Source organism: Stegodyphus dumicola, chromosome 6 (genome assembly GCF_044657685.1).
Source record: "Stegodyphus dumicola isolate Sdum_Otavi_A_Nest chromosome 6, ASM4465768v1".
Lineage (NCBI taxonomy): Eukaryota > Metazoa > Arthropoda > Arachnida > Araneae > Eresidae > Stegodyphus > Stegodyphus dumicola.
In genome coordinates, this window is record NC_140773.1 from 152684205 (window position 1) to 152705186 (window position 20982).

The 20982-nt window shown below is 33.3% G+C and overlaps 1 protein-coding gene across 1 annotated transcript; it reads right to left on the reverse strand.

The window, feature by feature from the left end:
* Positions 1–1143: 1143 nt before the first annotated feature.
* On the reverse strand, positions 1144–15921 carry LOC118196201 (uncharacterized). The gene is made up of 3 exons (XM_085819700.1): positions 13054–15921; positions 12097–12353; positions 1144–1174 (listed from the first exon to the last, which is right to left on the reverse strand). Exons 1-3 carry the CDS (start codon positions 13207–13209, stop codon positions 1144–1146), a joined length of 444 nt encoding a protein of 147 aa, XP_085675826.1. The 5' UTR covers positions 13210–15921.
* Positions 15922–20982: the final 5061 nt, after the last annotated feature.

Sequence of the window (20982 nt, forward strand, 5' to 3'; positions counted from 1 at the left end):
TACTCTAATATTTGGTGGCAACAATTGAAAAAGTGATTCACCATTTATAATGAATCAACGCAAAATGCCAAAACAAAATTAATAGCCTTTCTGGGCAAATTGCCCCTTTGAGCTAAAAAGATTATCTTCAAGAAAGCTGAAAATAAAAAAGCAGGAAAAAAAAAAGATTGGCCCACTTTGAGAACAGCACATGACACTTTAGGAGACATTAATTTTTCCTCCCACAGACCCATCCTTTAAGGAGTTGGGAAAAAAAAAAAAAAAAAAAAAAAAAAAAAAAAGAGGAGGAAAAATATTTAAAATAGAAAGCAGATGTCAAATTAAGCATAGCAATGCATATCATAAAGATGAGGTAAATAAAGGTACAGTGAGGACTATACATGCTCTTAATAGAAAAGAAAATAATTATTGATAAAATATTGTAAGCAAAAGCTACAATATCATTTCATCAGAAGTACAGGCAATTATATAAAGCATCGATTAGAGTAGACTGAAGGGTACCCCTTGTATTATTGTGAAGATGTTGTTTCATTTATTGCCAAGTTGTTGTTTCATTTATGTTGATTGCTGAGTAGTTGAATGTTCTGTACATCCGTAAATATACTCAGTCAGTAAATAAAGTCAAGGGAGTGAACAATGCCAAGTTTCTGCAATTCTCTGGTGATTTTTTAAGTGAAAATAGGTCAACGTGTTCATGGATAAAGAAAGTCAAGGCAGTGCACAATGCCTAGTTTGTGCAATTCTGTGATGTTTTTTTCCATTAACAAATGTATTTGTTATACCAATGTTTTATTATAACTCTCTTGTTCTGATCATAATTTGTAATTTTTCATGTCGCATTTATGTAGGTCAATGTGCACAAACGAGGTATACATGTGCCGCCAAAAATCACCAATGGGTACTCGTAAATATACTTTTACCAAAACATCACTGTGCAAGTAGTAATACCTTATTGATTATGCCAAAGCATTCAACTAGTTGATTTATACATGTATAATGGAGAGAAAATTTATGTGAAGAGGTCCTTTGCGAATGATTAGCATACTTGATATAAAATAAAATAATGGCTGATAATAGAACATCACTAATAGCACATTTCCTTAGATAACCACTCCCATAATACAAATCTATTTAAGTAAGAGGTTATTCTCTTTGGAAAGTTCGATTGCATTTTCTACAAAAAAAGCACACACTGTTTTGCATATCATTACATTCGTCCATATCTGTGTTGATAGCAAAAACTGAATCATAATATTAAATGATGAGAAATATGCCCAAGGAAATTGCAATACAGTTTAACTAAATAAATGGTTGTATAATAGAAATATAAAATTGCATGTTTCCACAGGACTTTTATTAAGAAATAAGAGCTAAAAATTCAATAATAGTGGAGAGCATGCAGTTGTCATGAAAAATTTCATTCATACACAGTTTATGAGCACTGGGTGAGACAGTTTTGAGAAATAATAAGTAAGAAAGTTTTCTCATCATCATATTCAAAGACATTTTTTTTTCATATTTTGTACTTGGATCTGTTTGGGAAAGTGACTGATTTTGCCATCAGTAAAAGTTATCCTGCTTAAAACAGTTTATTATTGTGTTTTCTGAAACATGGTTTCAAAATATGTATTTAGAAGATGCAGAAAATACACCAAGGAGGTTAGTCCTTATTAATTCATTTGCACTTTCATCCAAATTTTCCACATTATGAAGAATACAGCTCACCTCACGAAGATCATATTCTTTCATCACTCTATAAAAATTCCTTAATCGCAAACTGGAATAACAGATATCATGTTTTCTGCAAGGAATAAAATTCCAAATTTTCCTCATTATGAAGAATACAGCTCCCCTCACGAAGATCATATTCTTTCATTGCTCTATAATAATTCTCTGATCACAAACTTGAATAATAGATATCATGTTTTTTGCAAGGAATAAAACTTCGGCATACTTTATGAAGTATGTTTTGTGACATGCAGTTGTGAATGAGATCAAAGGTAAAATTCTTTTCATCTTACAGTTTCTAAATTCATTCATTAAAAATTTCTGTCATCATCTACACCATACGTTATTTTTTCATAATTTCAAATTCATCAAGAAAAAAATCAAATACATTTGCTCACATTAAATGACATAATAATTACAACAAACGATGAGTCAATTTCCCATGTTTCTGCACAAGTGCCGATGGAACATTGACATTTTGATACACTTAAAAACTCGCAAAACATTAGAATAAATTTTTATTTCAGAGGCAGAAACAATTTAAAAAATCATCACATCTGAAATTTAGTGTCATTCACTTCACAAATGATGTTAAATTATGCGAAAGCACAGTCATTTTACGATTAACTAAATTATCAACAGAAAAAATGCGTTCAAAATTCAGTATTAAAATAGTATTTTTATAATTAAACAGTTTCAGTGCTTTCGTAAGAGGAAAAAAAACTCAGTTTTGTATCCCTGATGGTAATAGTTTTAAATCAATATGCACAAAATTTATTCATACCACTAAAAAAATTATATGAAGTGCTAACAGAGATATTAAAAATTGAAATTGTTTTGTTCTTTTATTTATAATACGTTTAGCAGAAAATAAATGTTAATTCAAAGAAAACTGCAATGGAAGTTCTCACATGTCCTATCAAACTTTTGTCAGTGATTTTAACTGAATTATCACCAGAAGAAATTTATTAATAAGCGAACACTACAACAACGTTTGCACCCTAACAAGAAATCTTCGATGTTTGTTTACATCGCACGATAAATTGTTAATCTTTGCCATAATTCACCGCGAAACATGATAAAAAGCCAAATATTGTAACCCATCCAGAAGCCAGTGACGTCACGGTAAACTTTTCCGTACACCTTTGGCGTGTGTCTGTACATAATTGTGACGGACTATCGCTGCCAACGTTTTCCACCTCATTTTCGAAACAAGTCGCAGCCATTTCTTATCAGATTGTTTCTTTCAATACTGGCATACAACTACATCGAATTTTTACAAGATAATTAAAATTTATGCCCCAAGACCATTCACGGTAATTAAGACAATTAGACTGCAATCACACCACTCACCCGAAGGCAAAATGAAGGGTTAAATTCATCAATTCTAATGAGAATGCAGTAGTGAAGTAAAGCACTGCGGTTTTACATAATTTCTGAGTAAGCTATTTGTACGAATTGAAATATTTCTTGCATTTAAACTTGTATTCCAAATTAAGATTTAACTTGAAATTAATGTAGATAATTATTGAGAGAATTAGATTTTTGTAGCGTAGTTTACGTGAGATGAGATCACGTGGTGTTACGTGATACGAACCGGCGAATCAGGATGTTGAACCATGAAAACATAGTAAATTCTTAATGTCTTTTTACAAATTTATTATCTTTATTTATTGGCTTTTTACAAAATTTTAAAAGTTATTAAAATGTTTGTGCCTTCAAAATAAAAAATTCTTAGAACTAACGTTTGTTAACATTTTTTATGTGTATATTGTATGTTGTCGTCAACAAAGTCTGCTTGGCGAGATTCGCGCCAGAGAAACTGAAAAGTACCTCAGAAACTAAACATAAAGATTAAGTAAATAAATCTGAAGAATTTTTTTAAGGAATGAGCTGAGAGCATGAAAAATTAAAATGTATTTTTGAAAAAATATACAATAGTTCCTGAGAAGGATTTACAGGCATCCTTAAAAGTTTCATATTTAATTGCAAAAAATTTAAAACCTCATACAATTGGAGAATTGCTCATTCTTCCTTCAGCAATTAAAATGACATCGTTTATGCACGCAGAAAAATATAGTAACGATTTAAAAACAATAGCATAAAAAAGATACTGTTTCATACCAAATTTTTGTCATATCAGACACTATAGAATACAAAATCCAGTCTTTACTATAAAACTTGATGAAACTACCGACATTCAGAGGCGTAGCTAGGGTTTTCGGCGCCCGGGAACAAGTGACGATTTTGCGCCCCTTTCTCTGTGCCAAGAATGGAAAACATTTCATTCTAAAATTTCATAACATCAGTTTGGCGCCCCCTGAATGCTGCGCCCGGGGACAGATGTCCCCCCTTGTCCCACCCTAGCTACGCCACTGCCGACATTACTAAAATGTTTCATTTCATTGTTTATGTGAGATATGTTTTTGAAAGCGACGCAGTAGAATATTTTTTATGTTGTAATATTTGGGAAGGAAAAACAACTGGAGAGAAAATATTTGAAATTATTAACAAACATTTTGAAACAAATAATCTTACCTAGACACACTGTGTCGCAGTTTGTATTAATGTAAGCTTTTAAAACTAAGCCAATACTATGGTAAGGAGAATTGAACAAAAAAAAAAAAAAACAGAAACATGCTTTTTCACAATTTACTAAAAAAAATAAGGTACTTACGTATTATCGCAACCAGGTTGACGCTATTTGTAAGTTTGAGTAAAAAAGTATGAATAGAAAGAAAATGTACATTTATTAATTACAGATAATTTTTAATACAGTTTTTTATATCATTTTCTTTCAAAATATAAAATAGCAATTAAACCCTTCCGGTTTCGAATTTGAATAAGATGCAGAATTATTTTTTCGGCGGAAATCTTTTGGTTATTGCTTTTAGCACTGATTAAAAACCGTATTCGCCATAACCATGTACACGTCGACTTATTTTTACTTAAAAAAACATCCCAGAATTGCACTAAAATGGCATTGCGCACACTCTTTACTTTATCCATGTACACTGCTATTTTCTCATAAATTACAAAAATTTGCACGAAAATGCAGGAAAATTTTGTGAATCTCCACATGCTCATTTTACAAAACTATGTATAACACGTAGGGTTGTCGTAAGTAGGGTTGCCAAATTTCGCAATTTATGCGAATTTTGACCTGGTTGCGATAATACGTAAGTACCGAAAATAATACAGATTTCTTGTTTAAAACAACATAGGAAAAAATTGACAGAAATGTTTTTGAAAAATTTCCAAATAAGGAATTAGGTTGGATCTGTGACCCATTTTGCCTTTGGTATTTTCAATTCCAATGTATCTCTAAATGAAAAAGAACAATTAATTGATATTTTAAGTGACGGAATACTGTGTGTTAAGTCTCTAAATTGCCAAAAATGTTAGTTGATTGGAAATTAATATGCCGATTTAAAAGGAATGAAAGTAAATTATTACGTTTCTTACATAAAATTGTACAGTAAACCTTTAGCTTATATTTAAAACTTCTAAAATGCTTATCTTACATTTATCTGTTATTTAAGCATTGAAAGTGGATTTCTCACTGAAATAGAAATAATTTTGCTATTGAATTAACATGGAGAACTTTTTTATTGAAATACAGTCAAAAGTCGTTAATCCGGACTCGTCGGGACTTCGGCGATTCCGGATTATAGATCATCAGTTTAAATCTGGTAAAATGGCATGCAAAAATTACAAAATTAAAAATATGAAACCGTAATTTATGAAATAAAGAACAATTATGATCTAAAGGGTATCAAAATTTACAAAAAGAAAAAACTTAATATTTATTTGTTTACTTTATTAAACATTTCCTTCAATGTAAGTTGCTTCGTTTCATGTGATAATACTTTCTCTTTAATTCTATTAAACAGACATAATTTCTTGTTTAGTTACAAAGTTCCGCTGTTCAAGTCCTATAATTGCTGTGTTGAGAATACCGACTAATTTGTCAATCGAAATGTTTTCGTTTTCAATAACCTCTCGGTCACTTTCTTCACTATCGGAAGCGAATTATAATGACGAGGAACTTGATTTAAATCATATCAAAGACGGAGTACATCGAGATGAAATACTAAACTTAGTACGGAATTATAATCCAAATAAAATAAAAACATCTGCTCTGAAGATAAGGATAGTGTTGACAGATCAACTTCCAATCCGCGGCGTGAAATTGATAAACAGATTTCGGATTTCAAAACATACTTTCGCTTTGTAGATACAAATTACATATTAGTAAATATATATTGGAAATTCTATTTGACATAATCTTTCTAATCTATCTTAATCTAATAATGACGTTTCTGCCCCCCCCCCCTCTGCCGCAGAGCAGCGTGAAATTGATAAACAGATTTCGGATTTCAAAACATACTTTCGCTTTGTAGTAAATATATATCGGAAATTCTATTTGACATAATCGAAAGTTCAAGCTTACTTTTATAAAATTGCTCTAACAGTCTGCAAAAAATAATAAGCCGGATACAATTCGAAGATTAAGGAACAACGCAATCTGCAACATTAACTGAATTAGATAACTTTAGCTTAGCGCATAACTCCGTTACACATTAAACGCGCATGCGCACAAACATATTCGCAGCCGTAAGGGTCTTACCAACACTTCCTTATAGAAGGAAGCCGGGACACTTGATTGTGAAGTCACGCGTAGTCGTCTATGTCGAAACCCCGAGAGAGCAACGAAACAAAACAGGCTGCGCGCTAGTGCCGTACTTAACGTTGATTTCACTATTTGATATAGATACTTGGGTGGGATTTTATTCAGAGATTCAATTATATATAATGAATAATTTAATTACTTCAAAATTTAACACAATAAAATTTGACATAAATTTAAGAATTTTTTGTTTCTTATTTCTTGACTTCAATGAATTATACTTCCTTGTAGGTTTCACAGCAGCATTTAAAAAGTTAAAAATCAGCCATACTAACTCAAAAAAGGAATTTCTGACTTTTCCCTCATAATTTAATATTGCTTTATATTTTTCTAATATTTATGAAAAAAACCCAAATTATCTGCATACAAACTATTACTTATCATTTCATTTTTCTTCCAATCAGTAATTTGTCTTTAAAAGAAAATGGTATAAAAATGCACTAAATTTTGTCTATAATATGCTATGTGTCTTGCAAGTTTCAAATAAATTAGTATATCAGAGGTTTGCTTAGCAAATAATTCAATGTGCAATTTAAAATTATTGCTTAAATCTGTAGAACCAATAATATTAGTTGTATATGTACTTAACTGTATTGTGTTAGTTATATAGCTGAACTTGAAAATAAAGATTCACAAGTGAAAAATAAAAAAAATTTATTTACAATTTTATGCAAGCAGTCAGCATAACAACACAACACAAGTTATAACATACAAATAAGTTAAAACCAGCTGATCTCTTTTTATCAATAAATTATTCAAACTTTCTTGTAAAAATTGAAGCAGAAATCTCATTAAGCATATTGCCATACTAAGAAATCTCATCAATTCTTATTTATTAACAGGTGTGAAAATTTCAAAACTGCTTCTATATTAATTGGGTCTCATCAGAAACAATAAGATGAGACTATGTGACCTTAATATTTAAATTTTGATACTGCAAGTTCAAGTTTCTATTCGTTAAATTTCAACCCATTTTGTCTGGCAATTACAAACACCGTTATTAACTTTTTACAACAGCCAATTAATAGTTTCAAAATGTATTACGATACTGCCATAATATGGATAAATATCGGGCAAACACTTGAGAAGACCGTCCATTACCATTTAAAACACTTCAGGTGCACAAATGATATTAAATTTTATACGATGGCTATTATTATTTATGAAGCATATAAAGATACATTCAACAGCAAATGGATGTCAGCATCACCAGTATATGTAAAAACATTTATTGATGTTGTGTAAAGGAAGTGATTATCAGTTAATGTTTCAAATATAGAAAATAATAAAAATGTTTTACCTATGCACCAGTATCCAATTTGAAAGTATCTGGTCACTACATGCAACACAATTTTGTTGTAATTTTTCCAAGCTAAAATCGTGATCTTCTAAGTTACTCGCTATCAGGCTTGTTTAATTTAAGCAAAGAATATATCAAAATGATTTGTCCAGAAAGCCACCAGTCTTAATTATGGGACACCGGTAATTTCAAAATGCACATGAAAATCACAGGTTTGTGAAATGAGTGCTCCTAATCAGAGACACCCTTTATTCAGCCAATTCCCAGAATAATAGTAGGAGTTATTACAAACCTGTTATTTTGTCGCCATGCTGAAACACATAACTGTTATCTTGATAAAGTAATTTATCATATGGTAACATGAAAATTATACTCAAATGATATAAGTAATGGCCACTTAAAGACACAACATAGACCCTTTTTTACACAACAACAAATTAAAGACAAGGAAATGAATTTTTCAATATTTTTAAGTGTAAAACAGTCAGTACATGCCCATATAAAAAATATAAATTATAATGACCCATTCTCAGTATAAAAGCAGCAGTTACCATAAACTTGTCATCTTGTAAGCATGCTGAAACACAACTTTTATCATGAGAAAGCATTTTACAGTATGTTAACACCAAATGATAACCACTTACTAAACATTAAGTGGTAGCCATTTAAATACAACCCAGATACCATTTTATGCAGCAAACACTCAACAGCACGAAAATGAATTTTTCAATATTATCATCTTTCAAGTGCTCTGAATATAAAACAGTCAGTGCATGTCCATATGAACAAAATTATGATGACCCATTCCCAGTATAATAGCAGCAGCTATTATAAACATACAATTTTCTAATCATGCAGGAAACATATAACTGTTACCTCGATAAAACATTTTACCATATGTTAACACAAAAATTATATCAAAATGATAAGAGTAGTGGCCACTTAAAACATAACCCAGACACATTTTTATGCGATGACAAATTAAAGGCAAGGAAATTCCTTCTTCAATATTTCAAGTCATAGAGTGGATATATATATAAATATATTTATATACGTTTGGTGTGGCCGATTGCAACCAAAATACGAGGTGCACATATACATGTTATAGCAGTCCTATATACAAAATTTCAACGTTCTGAGGCTACTCATTTTTGAATTATGTGAGATATGTACGTACGCACGAACGTACGTACATACGTTCGTACAGAAGCCACGAAAAATTCTCTTCAGAATTAATTTTAGTTTAAGTTTTTTAAGCAGTTTTATAATTTTTTTGAAGGAAAAGAGTATTTTATTCTGTCCTTACGTACAGATATGGTGCAAAAACATCGTTAAATTGCATTCGATAGCGGTCAAAATGGATATTTTCGGTGAAATATGCTGCCTGAAACTTTTCGCGATTACAATACTTCCTTTTTACTTCGTACAAGGAAGTAAAAAGGACATGCCTTCTTCAATATTTCAAGTCATCTAAATATAAAACAGTCAGTATATGTTCATATCAACAAAATTATAATGACCCATTACCAGTATAACAGTGGCAGTTATTATATACATATCATTCGGTAAGCATGCTGAAACATCACTTTTATCAGGAGAAAGCATTTTACCATATGTCAACACCAAACTTATACCCAAATGATAAAAGTAGTGGCCGCACTAAAACACAAACCGAGATACTTTTTACGCGATGACAAATTAAAAAAAGGACATGCCTTCTTCAATATTTCAAGTCATCTAAATATAAAACAGTCAGTATATGTTCATATCAACAAAATTATAATGACCCATTACCAGTATAACAGTGGCAGTTATTATATACATATCATTCGGTAAGCATGCTGAAACATAACTTTTATCAGGAGAAAGCATTTTACCATATGTCAACACCAAACTTATACCCAAATGATAAAAGTAGTGGCTGCGCTAAAACACAAACCGAGACACCTTTTTACGCAATGACAATTTAAAGGCAAGGAAATGCCTTCTTCAATATTTTAAGTCATCTGAATGTTAAACAGTCAGTATCTGTCCATATCAACAAAAGTATAATGACCCATTACCAGTATAACAGTGGCAGTTATTATATACATATCATTTTGTACCCATGCTGAAACATATCACTTTTATCAGGAGAAAGCATTTTACCATATGTTAACACCAAACTTATATCCAAATGATAAAAGTAGTGGCCGCACTAAAACACAAACCGAGACACTTTTTTACGCGATGAGAAATTAAAAAAAGGACATGCCTTCTTCAATATTTCAAGTCATCTGAATGTAAAACAGTCAATATCTGTCCATATCAACAAAAGTATAATGACCCATTACCAGTATAACAGTGGCAGTTATTATATACATAACATTTTGTAAGCATTTTGAAACATATAACTGTTACTTTGATAAAGTATTTTATCATGTTAACACCAAAATTATACCCAAATGATAAAAGTAGTGGCCACATAAAAAGATAACACAGACACTTTTTTACACAACAAATTAAGGGCAAGGAAATGAATTTTTCAATATTTCAAGTCAATTATAATGATAAAGAATCTTACCATATGTTAACACTAATTTGATATCCACATTAATAATAAGGACCACTTAAAATACAACCCAGACACTTATTTACATAGATGCATAGAAATGAATTTTTCGTTACTATTACTTTTCACGTGATCTCAAGGTTAAACAGACAGCATACATGAGTAGAAAAAAAATAATAAGGAATTCACAATAATGTGTAACAGTAACTGTTAGATGCGAAAATATTTTTTCAACAGCTAGTATATGTTAATGCAAAATGTGTTTCCTTAGTTAGTCCACCACTAGAACAGCCTAAAAGTTTCCACTGATCTAACCACTCAAGTAACTTATTTAAATAAATATATCTAACATCATCATTTTGCACAGTTAACGGCTTTTGATACTCATTCATCTTATGGTGTCCTTTAAAGATACTTTTGACATTGACTATTGACCACCATGTAGAGATAATTTTAATAAATTTAGCTGTAGTTTCGTAATTTAAAATACTATTTTCTTTACCAATAACCATTATTGCCTCTGCAAGACGACTGTCAAATATTTGTAATGCTAGCTTGACATTTTGTCTTTCCAAATTGGTTGGATACAGAGCTTTCAGAGTCAAACCATAACTATATTTTACAATTCTGCCTGCCTCTAATGAATGGAGACTTTTTATGTATGCAAATGCCGCTGTTTCGACCTTGGAAAAATTTTCAAAATTTGGATAAAATAAACATTGCCCAGAATTTTTTTGATTTATCCAGTTGTTCCTGACACACTTCAAGATGTGCACTGAGTCAATAACAAAAAATAGTGGCCGAGATAAGTCTGCAGGGTTTTTATACACAATACTAATTTTTGGAGGCATACAAAATAATGACATGGCTTTTTTATTTATTGAATTATTGTCAGAGACAACTGCCACAATTCTATAACCTATATTTTCTAAACCAATTATAATTTTCTTAAGATATTGATACAGATCCTCAGCATTTAATGATTTAACTGGTAATATATGTGCCACATCCTTGAAAGGTGATAATAAGCTACGTATCATAAAAACATAAGCACTTGTAGCAGCTTTTTCACAGTTGTAGGCCATGCCACACAAATTTCCTCCTTTAAAATCGAAACATGAATTTAAATGCACTTCATCCATCATAATAATTACAGTTTTATCATTTTCTTCTAAATCCTTGCATCTTTGTTTAACATATCCTAAAAAGTCATCATTAAATTGCTCAGTAATAGGATTAAGAGAAAACGTTGAACAAATTTTACGAATAGTACGTGGATGGGGAATAGAAATGTAACCTGAATGTCGTAAAAACTTGTATGCATGCGGTGAGATCGAGTTTAACAAACTGCAAAAAATAAGTAAATCTGGAGTATATCGATACTTCTCTTTCTTTACATTTAGTTTATTTACTTGCTCTGAAAGGAAGTTCAGTTCAGTTTCTTTTTCAGGTAACACTCTTTTCAATTCTGAAAGCATATCATCCACAATTTGTATAGAATTCTTAATATATTCTTCATTTTGTAAGTTATGAGACAGACTTTCAACTTCCTTTAGTACTTCTAGAAACATATTTACATTACTAATTTTTAGAGGGAAAACAAATTTACCAATAGATTTTATAGCGATGTTTTTAATATAAACACATACTGTTAAATCCTCATTTATTACTACCGATTTCTGAATTTCTGGAGCTGGGTCACTTAAAATATCAAGTAACATAGTTGAATTTTCAGTATGTACAGTTGTCCAAAATGTTTCTAAAATCTGATGTTCTAGGCAATTATTGAATTCAATTAAACTTTCAAATGATCGTTCATTATCATACCGTTCTTTCATTTTCAAACTTTCTTCTATCGCTTTCTCCAGGTATTTCTCTTCTAAACGAGCTTTCTTCTTTTCTGGTGACATTCTCGATACAGAATTTGATGACATGTAGGATGGGCCATCAGGGAACTGAGAAGGTATGCATCCTTTTTTCAAACGTGGCCTAGAAATTGGGGCTTTAATTAACTTCGCTGATTTCTCATCATACATTTCGATTTCTCGTATTATTTCATCTGATCGAAAATGTAATTCACATACCTATAAAAGAAAATATTCAAAAATCAACTTGTAGTGAGTACAAAAGTTAGATGCATGTTAATATTTAGTAACAGAAGTCAATAAGCCCTATGATTTAAATAAATAATTTGATACATAAATACGAATTGAAAAACCAGTAATATCATTTCAATTACGTGTATAATTTAAGTAATTTGTAAAATCTGGAATGCTCATCATAATGATTACAGCTTTATTTACATTTAAAGAAAATTATATATTTGAGATAATTGTTTACAACAAACACTGGTTAGTAAATACAAATAATTACCTTAAATACATCATACCAAACTTTCATATATCATTACAAAAATTTTAAAATGAAACCTATTATGATTACTTAGTAGTTCCTTGTCATATAAATTATGATAAATTTGGAATAACTACAGAATCTGCCTGCACAGTATACTAGAAAGCATTTACAAATTATTGGCATTTATGTAACTACTAAATTTAGAATTATTCCTGTTATATGGAACTTTATTTCATTCATAAAACTTTGAAGGAAAATATTTTTTTGAAATGATTAAAACAGGCAAGATTAAAATCTTTCAAACATAAAACTTCTTACCCACAGATCAAAATCTAATATCGTAAGCATAAACATCACATACCTATCAATAAAAGTAATAAAAAAATGTAAAAATACAAAATATAAAAAATGCAGTAAAATTGAACTTACTCTGGTATGTTTAGTAGGTTGAAAGCCATCTTTTCTTCGTAGACTCCTTATCCATTTCATCCGGAGTTCAGTCTCATTTGGAAACTTGAATACAGCCACTTTTGGTCCGTTTTTATAATTACCACGACATGTGGCTACAGCACATTTATGAGGCATCGTATGAAATTATAAAAGCACGAGACAATATATAAAAAAAGCACGAGACAATATAAAAACTCTGTCACTAACGCAAATAACCGCTCCCCGTTCGTCGCTCTTGGCTCAACTACGGGGCTTTGATTTTGTTTGAAGGAGCGAGGTGAGTCAGAGACGACTATCTGTGACGTCAGAGCTTCCCCTCACTTCAGTGTCCCGGCTTCCTTCTATAAGGAGGTGTTGGTCTTAAGCGCTTTCGTAAACGCCTGTGCGCGTGCGTGAACGCGACGCATGCGCAGAAAGTTTGTAGCTTTGAGGTCCGGATTATAGATCATTCCGGATTATGGGTGTCCGAATTAACGACTTTTGACTGTATTTTTTCTTCGCGACATTAGTTGCATCTACTACAAAATAAAGATTAAAGAATGGTTTGGAAGCACTTCCGCAGAGAACCCGGTAAATGTAAACATCGCCAACTTTGGCGATAATAGTTCAAACTTGGTAACCCATCGGATTTATCCTATTCGCTTGTTCAAAGTTTGCAACCATTCCTCTTGCATTTATTTTGTTGAATTAACACTGTCGTTGTTCGCATTTGCAGATTTATATTATTCTTCTCTTATTTATTATTATTTTTTCTGAATTTTTAACAACGAATAGATAGAAATATTTTCGTAGATAGATGCTGGTTCTCGGTTCGGGATGAATGCTAATTTGTAACACGGCTGTTCACGTTGTGTTCTTAATTAACAGCTCTAAGAACCATGAGGTTTCCAAAGTCTAAAATAATTTGATTTCGTAGACCGCAAAAATGTGCATGTGCATTTTAAATGATTAAGTTATGCTTTTATTTTTATTATTGGTTATTGTCATCTAAAATTATGAGAATAAATCAATTTTTATAAATAAAATTTTAACAAGATAATATATTGTTAATGCTTTTCTAACAATAACCTTTCAGAGGATGGCAGGTGTGACATAAATAGATGATTAAATTGAAATAAAAAAATATTATTGATTGTTTAAGATGACAGAATAGTTTGATGCATCACCATGGTCATCAAAATTAGCAAACCACTACTGGTGTAAGGAACATATTGTTTTCTGTGTTAACTGGAATTTAAGACAATTTTTTTTTTTTTTTTTTTTTTTTTTTGCGTATATCACGTTTAACCTGTTAATTTCAGTATATTAATACTAATTTATATTTTTTAAACGAATTTTTATTTCCGTTATAAATGCTTATATATTGTCTTATGCTTAATAATATATTCCTTTCTGTGCTAACTTGAATTTAATACAAATTTATTTTCGTATATCACGTTTAACCGTTTAGTTTTACATCTACATGCATATTATCTGTGAATTTTTACTACCATATGCTTAATATACTGTTTTATCTGCTAACTTGAATTTACATGCACTAAAAATCACGTTTACAAAATATCACGTTTACGGCTCGGCAAATCGCGAGCTTGGCGAGTAAGAATGCAACGACGCCAACGGGTTCTTTCCCGAAGCGCTAACGGGTTCTCTGCGGATGAAAACCCAATAGTTTTTAAAACATTTTGAATTCGTTGTCATATTGATCTATGAAGCACTAGATTAGTGAGTTTTTATTACATTATTGACAAGTATAGTTTTTAAACGATCAAAAAATTTTCAGCGGAGATAATTATTTGCCAAATATGAATATGTTTCCAAAGAGGAAATAAATAATAAGTGATAAAAAGAAAATTCAGTTAGAACATTCACATCTCTAACAAAGTAATTTGCTTTGATTTAATTTTTATTATACAATATATTTTAAAATGATACGGCAAAATCCAATTTGAAAGGTTATGCGAAGATTACGATAGTACCTAGAGTAATCAGCATTTCGTATAATCCTATAACCAGATAATAATAATATTAAAATAAATTTTATCTGAATGAAGTTTTCTTATTACAGAAACAGTAAAATTATGCAATTACATAAACGAATACACTTTCAGACAATATACTTAATACTGTTTAGAAGCGCAAGCCAAAGTTCTGTTTATGTTACTTCTCACTAGCGTCTCCATTCCAAAACGGCAGCCTATGAGAGAGGCGATTCTATTATTTTCATCGAGGAGTAGTGAAGTTAGAATGGTTTTCTGAGGAACGCCAACGGCAGTGCACGATGTTTGCTTACATTAGGAAGTCCAGAAAAGACAGACAGACAGACAGACAGACAAGGTAAACAGATGTCTTGTTTTGCACCCGCTAAGTCTTTCTGCACCGATGGGCGAAAAATCAAGCATAGGTGCGAAGGAAAGGTATATAGAAAGAGGGGCAATTTCGTATTTGAGGAGAGTAAAAAGGAACTTCGTACATCTTGTACGAGTTCAAAAGGCCAGGAAGAAAAGATGGGACAAAATAAAATTTAAAATAAATGGCCCAAAAATAATAGAGGAATAAAAAAAAAAAAAAAAGAAAAAAAAAAAAAAAAAAGAAAAAGAAGGGCCTATAGAAAGAAAACGAAAAGAAGTAGAAAATATCCTAAAATACGATTGTGTCCATGAGTGTAGTTAAAAGGAGAAGAAACTGTCTTCATTTACAATAAATAGTGTCTCACAGGTGTGTTTGTGTAGTGAGTGTGTTTGGTAATGGTGAATAGATGTGTTACTGGGGAAAAAACAAATATTGACGGTGTTAAAATGCTTCGTATCAAGGTATTTAGCATGGAATATAAAGTAATATGTACGCTTGCATCCTGGTCATCAAACAAAAGTATATATTAATTTAACCAAAGTAACTTATGCTACTTTCATTCTCAACATTTTCATACATTTTTCAAAAAGCAGCAGCAGACTAACAACATAGAACCATATACAATACAAGACCACAACCGCATACACCCAAAAAAAATAAATAAATAAATAAAATATATATATATATATATTTATGTGTGTAAATTACTGAGTATATGTATTAAAAACACAAATTAAACAGTATTTATTAATTTAACTATCATAATTTATTACAAGATTAATTATTTTACTATCATAAGTTATTACTAGTTAAATAATGTTAATATAACACAATGAGGCACACTGTTATTTATATAAGCTCATAGTTCTAAAAATTCATTTAAGGCGGTGAAGAATAAACCATCCCTTACATATGGACATTTAACAGATAGCAAAGAACAGTATGAGAAAAAATCGGTGAGGTATAATATTATTTAAAGGCGAAACTATATTCAAGCGATCTAGAAAGAAAAGAGAATCCAGGAGATCCGAGAGGGAAATAGCGCGATGCCCAAATTATCCCTCTCATCCCCAAATTTTCCCTCTCTCGAGATTCCTTAAGGGCTTTGTAAGTGTTGACAGACGTGAACTGATAACGCTGGCGTCTGTTTCGAGTTGATACACAAAGGAAGCCACAAGCAATGGCAATTTCAAGTATTTTTTAATGCTTTAAACTGATGAAAAATTAAGATTTATTGATTTAAAGGCACTTATTTAAAGAAATTTGATTTAGTTTAGATGAAAGAAAAGTACTTATCTTAAAATTCCAGGCTTTTGGAGTATATCCTTACATTGTCAGGTGTTTTATTCTCGTCAACATCGGAGCCGAAATTCATTGGAATGATATAGGTTTTGTAGGGGAAAAATAAACATTTTTCAAAGAAATTTAATTGATAATCACCAAGAGGGAAGGAAAAATTTTCACTTTTTTACGGAGCGCAGCGATCGTGCTGCCGCTTGCCACAGGTTAAGGCTCCTCTAAACCTAAAGGTTTAGAGGAGCCTTACCACAGGTGATCCCTGCGTTTCCTTCAGAAGTTCAGAAAATTGCAAAGGTGGATTGCCTTAGTTTCTGCGGTTACTTTCAGGGAAATATTAGGCAGTTTTTTTGGTTTGCTGATAGAGGGCAAATAGATAATTTACCTTTATAAATCAGCGTTTATCTGTTTAAACTTCAAAAGATTTAAGATGAAGTGAATATATTTAACACAACAGAACGCAAGCTTAAGACTTGTAAATCTTTTAAAGAACAATACATCGATAATTAAAAATATTGTTTATGGTTTATTATTAAAAACTTTTTATAAATGCATAGTTATCATATAATTAACAATTCATCCATGCATTATCTCATTATTTATTATAATTAGAAGAAAGATATGTTTTACAGTAATGTTTAAAAATTTGCTGTTGTCTTTTAAAAGATTTACAAGTCTTAAGATTGTGTTCCATTGTGTTAAATATATTCGCTTCATCGTAAGTCTTCTGAAGTTTAAATAGATAAACGCAGATTATAAAGGTAAATTGTCTATCTGCCCTCTAAATTGCCTCTCTGGTAAATTGCCTATCAAGAAACCGAAAAACTGCCTATTTCCCTGTAAGTAACCGCAGAAACTAAGGCAATCCACTTTAGCAATGTTTTGAACTTCCAAATGTAAGCAAACATATAGTCAACTGCCGTTGCATTCCTCAGAAAAACCATTCTAACTCCCCTACTCCCCGATGAAATTAATAGAATCGCCTCTCTCATAGGCTGCCGTTTTGGGATGTAGATGCTAGTGTTACTTCTCGCCCTTCAGCGCATGCTCAAGAATTACCATCCAGGCGAAACAAGTCGATTTGTCCATGACGTCAAAAATTCGAAAAGTTGGGTAGGGTTTGGAAATACGCCGTTGTAACGTTGCAGCTTGCCTCGGCTGCGTCTCTTCGGTCCTTTCCGACCTGCACAGGCATCGCAGGATCGGCACCACTTTTGCACGTGATCCTTTGCATTATTCCAGTAAAAGCGCTCACGAACTCTCTGTAAGGTCTTCATTATTCCAAAGTGACCTCCCGTAGGGCTGTTATGTAGTTCTTTAAGGACATCAGGAATGCGGGATCTTGGAAGTATCAGCTGCCATCGGAACGTCTTCCCATCATCCGATTCAAATTTCCGGTATAAGACGCCGTTTCGAATGTGAAGTGAATCCCAGAGTGCCCAATACTGTTTGGTTGTAGGACTACAGATAGAAATGTCCTGCCAGGTAGGTTTTCTGGTTGATGACTCCATTAAATCAATTATGGGTTTAATGTCGCGGTCTTCCAGCTGGTCTTTCCTGACTTCATCATCACTCCACGGTTCTCGATCAGCCGATGTTGATGTTGTAATTTGTCTTGCGACCGGAGTCAGCAGCTCGTATTTCGCTTCCACCCTGGAACAATATCGGCAGCTTTCTTGGCAAGGTCTTCTAGACAAGGCGTCGGCGTTTCCGTGTGATGATCCCTTACGATGACGGATAGTGATGTCATATTCTTGGAGTCTCTGTATCCACCTGGCTATTTGACCCTCAGGATTCTTGAAATTTAAAAGCCAGGTCAATGATGCATGATCGGAGCAGGAATTTTCTGCCGTATAGATAGTGATGGAACTGTTCTACAGCTTTGACTATGGCGAGCAACTCTTCCCTGGTGACACAATAATTCCTCTCCGGTTTAGACAGGCACTTGCTCCAGTACGCCACTACACGTTCTTGGCCGTCTATTTCTTGGGACAAAACAGCACCGACACTTTCATTGCTCGCGTCGGTGTCAAGAATAAATGGTCGGTCGAGCTGAGGATACGTCAGGATTGGAGCAGATGTTAAAGCCTCCTTTAAGTTGTTAAATGCATCCTCGCATTCTTTTGTCCACAAGAATCTTTGCTTGCTCTCTGTCAGCTTGTGAAGGGGTCTTACGATGGAAGAAAAGTCCTTCACGATTCTCCTATAGTAGGTGCAAAGCCCTAGGAAGCTTCTCAGCTGATGGACATTTTCAGGACGTTTCCAGGATTTAACCGCTGATACCTTTTCAGGATCCGTGCGCACACCTTCTGCAGAGATGACATGTCCCAGGTAAGTCACTTCCTTTCGGAACAATTTGCATTTAGCGGGACTCAGCTTCAGATTGGCTTCTTTCAGTTTCTGAAGCACCTTCTAAGATTTTCTAAATGTTCTTCAAAACTCTTTCCGACGATGATGATGTTGTCCAGGTATATCAGGCAGGCTTCGTAGGAAAGGCCTATCAAAACAGTCTCCATAAGACGTTCGAATGTTGCCGGCGCATTACACAGTCCAAACGGCATCACCTTGAATTGCCAAAGCCCTTGTCCCGTAGTAAATGCCGTCTTTTCTCGGTCTTCAGGCTGTATTTCTACCTGCCAATACCCACTCTTTAAATCAAGTGTTGAGAACCACTTGCTTCCAGAAAGAGTGTCTAGAATGTCGTCAATTCTAGGAAGAGGGTAACTGTCTTTCTTCATAACCTCATTCAATCGGCGATAGTCAACGCAAAATCTTGTTGAGCCGTCTTTCTTTCTGACGAGAACGATGGGAGATGCCCATGGACTCGTTGAAGGCTCGATGACATCGCCTTCTTCCATATCTTTTAACAGTGTTCGCACCTCTTCCTGTTTAGCAAACGGTAGACGTCTTGGATGTTGCTTGATCGGGGGATGATCGCCAGTATCTATTCTATGTTGTGTCAAACTAGTTCGACCCACGTCAGAAGACGAGCGGGAGAAAACAACTTGAAGATCTTTAATGACGCGATCGGCAGCATTCTTCTCTTCATCGTTCAATTGCGCATTCTGCAATAACTCCGATGTAATGCCCTCTGATGAGGACACGGATTCTTGGATATTGCTCTTTCTTTCAACGCTGGTTACTGGAGTACATGCTGCAACCATGTCGCCTTTCTTAATAACTCTCGCCTTCTCAGTTACATTGGCAACTCTCACTGGGATAACCATTCTCGATAGGTCGATGAGTGTTGAGGCTACTAGTACTCCTTTCGGGCTATTACAGTTATTGGGATATTCTATGATGCCGTAGCGGAAATCTCTGTTTTCGGCTATAGATCCAGGGAGTAAAATTTCTGTTCTTGCCGGTATTGTGATATTGTCTTGTGCTATGATTCTGTGGACAGATTTAACTTCTTCATTATTAATTCCAAATAACGTTATGTCCTCAGACGCAGAATGCAATTCGTTATTTTTAAAGTCCAAGGAAAAATTGTATTTCCTTAGAAAGTCCAATCCAAGTATGCAAGAATCAGTGATCTCTGCTACATATGCCGTGTGATGGTAAGCGGCATTTCCAAACGTGATGTTAACATTTACTTTCCCATTGATGTCGATCTTCTCACCGGACACAGTCTGTAGGGTAACGCAGGGCGGCGTCCAGATAAGTTTGCTTTCCAGTTGTTGAGCCAAATCTTTTCGGATGATGGTAACGTTGGCTCCTGTGTCTATCGTCATATTGCAGGGAACTCCATTAATATGTTCTATTATGAAAAGTCCATTACTGCCGCCTCTCACTGCAGAAATCTGAAGCGCTTTAAACTTGGGCTTTTCATTATCTGGCAACCTCCGCCCCGCGAGATGGCCACTAATTAGTTTCCATGCTGCTTGTTAGAAACGATCTTAACATCCGTACCCTGGGGTATTCTGCAGTTTCGTCGTATGTGTCCTTCAGCACCGCAGTTCCAGCACTTAACGGTCGGTTTCTTCTCACCAATATTCCGTCTCAAGGCGTTCAGTTGTCTAGTTAAATCGTCTAGACGAGCGGTGACTTGATCCCCTGGCTCCTGGACTTGAGCAGCTCTGACTGGGTGGCGGTCTCGACGAGTGGCTTGTTGGGCTGCCTCGAATTTCATGGCGTACACTAGAGCGCTTTTTAAATCTTTTACATCCGCCATTCGTAGAGCTTTTTGTATTTCAGTATCCCGGATGCCGTCGATAAAGTATTGCAAGGACAGGATTTCCCTTGTTTCTGTCGGGCATTCCG

What these genes read in the sequence shown, in the direction of transcription:
- LOC118196201 (XM_085819700.1), bottom strand. Translation starts at nt 13,209, where the DNA reads ATGCCTCATAAATGTGCTGTAGCCACATGTCGTGGTAATTATAAAAAC. An exon ending in AACCTACTAAACATACCAGA is followed by an intron (nt 12,354 to 13,053) that starts GTAAGTTCAATT and finishes TTTCTTTTATAG; the next exon opens with GTATGTGAATTACATTTTCG. An exon ending in AGTTTGAAAATGAAAGAACG is followed by an intron (nt 1,175 to 12,096) that starts GTATGATAATGA and finishes CTTTTTTTGTAG; the next exon opens with AAAATGCAATCGAACTTTCC.